Source organism: Penaeus monodon, chromosome 27 (assembly GCF_015228065.2).
Source record: "Penaeus monodon isolate SGIC_2016 chromosome 27, NSTDA_Pmon_1, whole genome shotgun sequence".
Taxonomy (NCBI): domain Eukaryota; kingdom Metazoa; phylum Arthropoda; class Malacostraca; order Decapoda; family Penaeidae; genus Penaeus; species Penaeus monodon.
The window spans coordinates 20446620-20449870 of record NC_051412.1 but is presented as its reverse complement, the minus strand read 5'-3'; the positions used below and the strand labels follow the sequence as shown (position 1 = coordinate 20449870).

The 3251-nt window shown below is 34.1% G+C and overlaps 1 protein-coding gene across 1 annotated transcript in view; it reads left to right on the top strand.

Moving 5' to 3' along the window:
* LOC119590672 (ubiquitin-like modifier-activating enzyme ATG7) overlaps positions 1-3251 on the top strand; it is a gene marked incomplete at its 3' end in the record, with an annotated part of 29543 nt that overhangs the window by 17723 nt on the left and 8569 nt on the right. The window contains 6 exon segments of the mRNA XM_037939355.1: positions 94-194; positions 337-558; positions 701-845; positions 1067-1225; positions 1815-2003; positions 2301-2501. Of these exon segments, the coding sequence (XP_037795283.1) occupies positions 94-194; positions 337-558; positions 701-845; positions 1067-1225; positions 1815-2003; positions 2301-2501 (1017 nt within the window).

Sequence of the window (3251 nt, the reverse complement as noted above, 5' to 3'; positions counted from 1 at the left end):
AGCATAGATTAAAGTGTACTGGTAAACTGTCATTTAAAGATGATAGATTTATGTGTATTTATTTTTTTTCCTCTTATCCCTTGATGCAATCAGACTGATACAGAAGTGTTCTTGGGATTTTGTGATCCATGCACCTTGCCTCAGAATCCTGGATGGCCCTTGCGAAATCTTCTCACTCTGGTTTTACTGAAATGGTACATTTCTGGATGTTGTTTATATTTGTTTAAAAGGTGTGTGTATATATAAAGGGAGAGAGATAGAATAAATATAGCAGTAGTTTAAGTTTTAAAAAATCCTTTAAGTTTTTAAAAATATTAATTTCCTCACCAATTCAAGGTCAAAACAGTGGCCCATCAACAAGATCCTGTGCTTAAGAATAAGAACAAGAAGTGGAGTTCAAGATGCTAGTCACAGTTTATTCATTGAGGTTGACTTAGGAGGTATTCTGGATCAGAACAGTCATCCTGAAATGCCTTCATGTCTCGGATGGGAAAAGAACGAAAGAGGAAAAATGGGTCCTCGCATGGTCAACCTTTCTTCCACAATGGATCCTACAAGGTGACAAGGCCAAGATTTATGCATTTTGTGGGTGTTTATTTGCCAGAATTTCATCTTGATATGTGTAGTTTTGTAGTCTTAAATCATTAGGCTGTATTTAATATATACACATATATTTTTGAGAATGTGTTTTCTTTACCAGATTAGCTGAATCAGCAGTAGACTTGAACCTAAAGTTGATGAGGTGGAGAGTAGCCCCACAACTCAATCTTCCAGTTATACAAGACACCCGCTGTTTACTTTTGGGAGCAGGGACACTTGGCTGTGGCGTTGCACGTTGCCTCTTGGTAAGAAGCATGTTTGATAATAGTTTATTTCCAGTTGTAGTATTATTCAGTATAGTGTTATTAGTATTTTGTTCTCATTACTGTATGAAGTTAGTCTGATAATATTATGTTTATTTAAGACTTTTGCCTACTGAAAATAGTGAGAATTAGCATGATACTGTACATAAAATAGTAAAATCATAGTGTTCTTGTAATTGTTTCCAAAATGTCCTAATTTACAGGGTTGGGGCATTCGCAACATAACTTTTGTAGACAGTGGTAAGGTGTCATTTAGTAACCCCGTCCGCCAGAGTCTGTTTGTCTTTGACTCCTGTTTGAATGGAGGAGAGACCAAAGCTACAGCAGCTGCCAAAGCCCTAAAGGACATTTTCCCGAGAGTTGTGAGTTTCTTTTCCTGTGTTCCATATGGGTATTCACATAATATTCCCCCAGACTTGCACTTTGTGGGAAGTGAAATAGAGCATATTTAGTAATGTAATCTGTCTATAAACATATTCATATATCAGCCTAAACATTCCATACCTTATACATTTTCAGATATTTACTTGCTTATTTATCAATTTCTTTGATTATGTCCCTTGTTCAACTTCCATAGTTTTTAAACTTGCTTTCACTTACCTGTTAAAGCCACACCTGCTTTATAAATGGAGTTAGGAAATCAAAGCTGAAAAGAGTAAAACTTGTCATATTTATATTATGGTAACGATTCCAAAATATTCATGAAAGTTTAGTGATCCTTGCAGGAATGGTATTTTCTTATACCGAGATCATTTGCTTGCCTGGAAATTATTTAATGAATTTCATTAGATGTCTGCCCATGCTAAAGAATGTCATGATATAATGAGAATGAAATATTAAGGACTAGCAGGATTTTTTTTCCCATTTCATTTCTTTTTTTCTTTAGAACTGTTAGTTTCATGACTTATATGTTTTTGCATTCCTTTATATCTTTTTTTTTTACTCTTTCAGAATTCCAATGGCATAGTACTGAATATTCCAATGCCTGGACACACTGTCAGTGATAGTTTAATTGATCAGATCAGAAAAGATGTAGAAACATTAGAACAACTTATAGAAGAACATGATGCCATCTTTCTTCTTATGGACTCAAGGGAAAGCAGATGGCTTCCTTCCATGCTGGGCTCAGCAAAGAACAAGGTCTGTGTTGCAGGAGTTGTTCAGTTTATTTTGTATACTGGAATTTTTTTTTGTATTTTCCTCTGTGGGGATATCTCTAATTTCTAATTTAAGATCTCGTATAGATAGTTGTGGTCGGGATATTTATTTTATCAATTTTGTTAGATTTACAGAAGCATCCACATACTGCTTTTTCATTTCAAGATTTGATCTGTTCTTTCTCTGATGTTACTGCCTGCACTTGAAGTAATTTTCACAACTACTTTTGATAAACTTCTCCTTCTGGTTTGAGATAATTTCACAGCTCTCATTTTGCAGTTGGTCTTCACTGCAGCTCTTGGCTTTGACTCTTACTTGGTCATGCGTCATGGATTCCGACAGAGAGCAGACGGAGCTGACACTGCCTCTTCTAGCACCTCTGATCAACAGGGTGCTATGGCAGGTGTTATTCCTGGAGCCCCAATTCCTGGCAACCTCTTAGGATGCTACTTCTGCAATGATGTTGTTGCACCTGGAGATGTGCGTTAGAACTTAAGTTGTCGTATTCTGATGTAATATATTTTTATTGCTGATAGTGTATTTTATAGAATTGATACATTGTTGAAGCCATATAAGGCATTTTCATTTTTATCTAGATCTTTTCATTATTTAGTTGTTTGCATTGTTTTTACCATGGATTTTATTTTTATTCTTATTTGTATCATGGTATCATTCCTGATACCATTAATCACTATTGATTGGAGTTTACATACAGTCTGACTTTAAAGATAAGAAGGTTTTGTAGTCAAAACACTAAAGATTATTAAAATACTAGATTGTACTTGTGCAAATTTTGCTTCTTTATTATTATTTTTTTTATATATTAGTTTGTAATAACTAAGCTTTACTAGAAACCCCATTTTATCTACATATACATTCTAAATGTATATGGAGATTAAACACATTTATCTTCAAGTTTTGCCTTTTTATTTTAAATATAATGCTGAGGTGCATTCACCTTAAAGTAGACTGCTAGCCAAAACTGTATATTTAAAACATATATATAGAAATTTTCATCAAATTAATTATATCTTAATTTTTCACAACCGAAATCTCCATTTAAGTCTTAAATAAGAAATTGTTTTCAAACTCATGAAGAAAGACCCGAAAATATAGCCAGTTGTTGTTGGGCATAGACATTTGCTGCAAGTTGGTATGCTCCATATACTGCAAAAAGTTTTAAGTCATTGATGCCAAGATGGCTTGTGTTTATCTGCCATGGCCACTTTG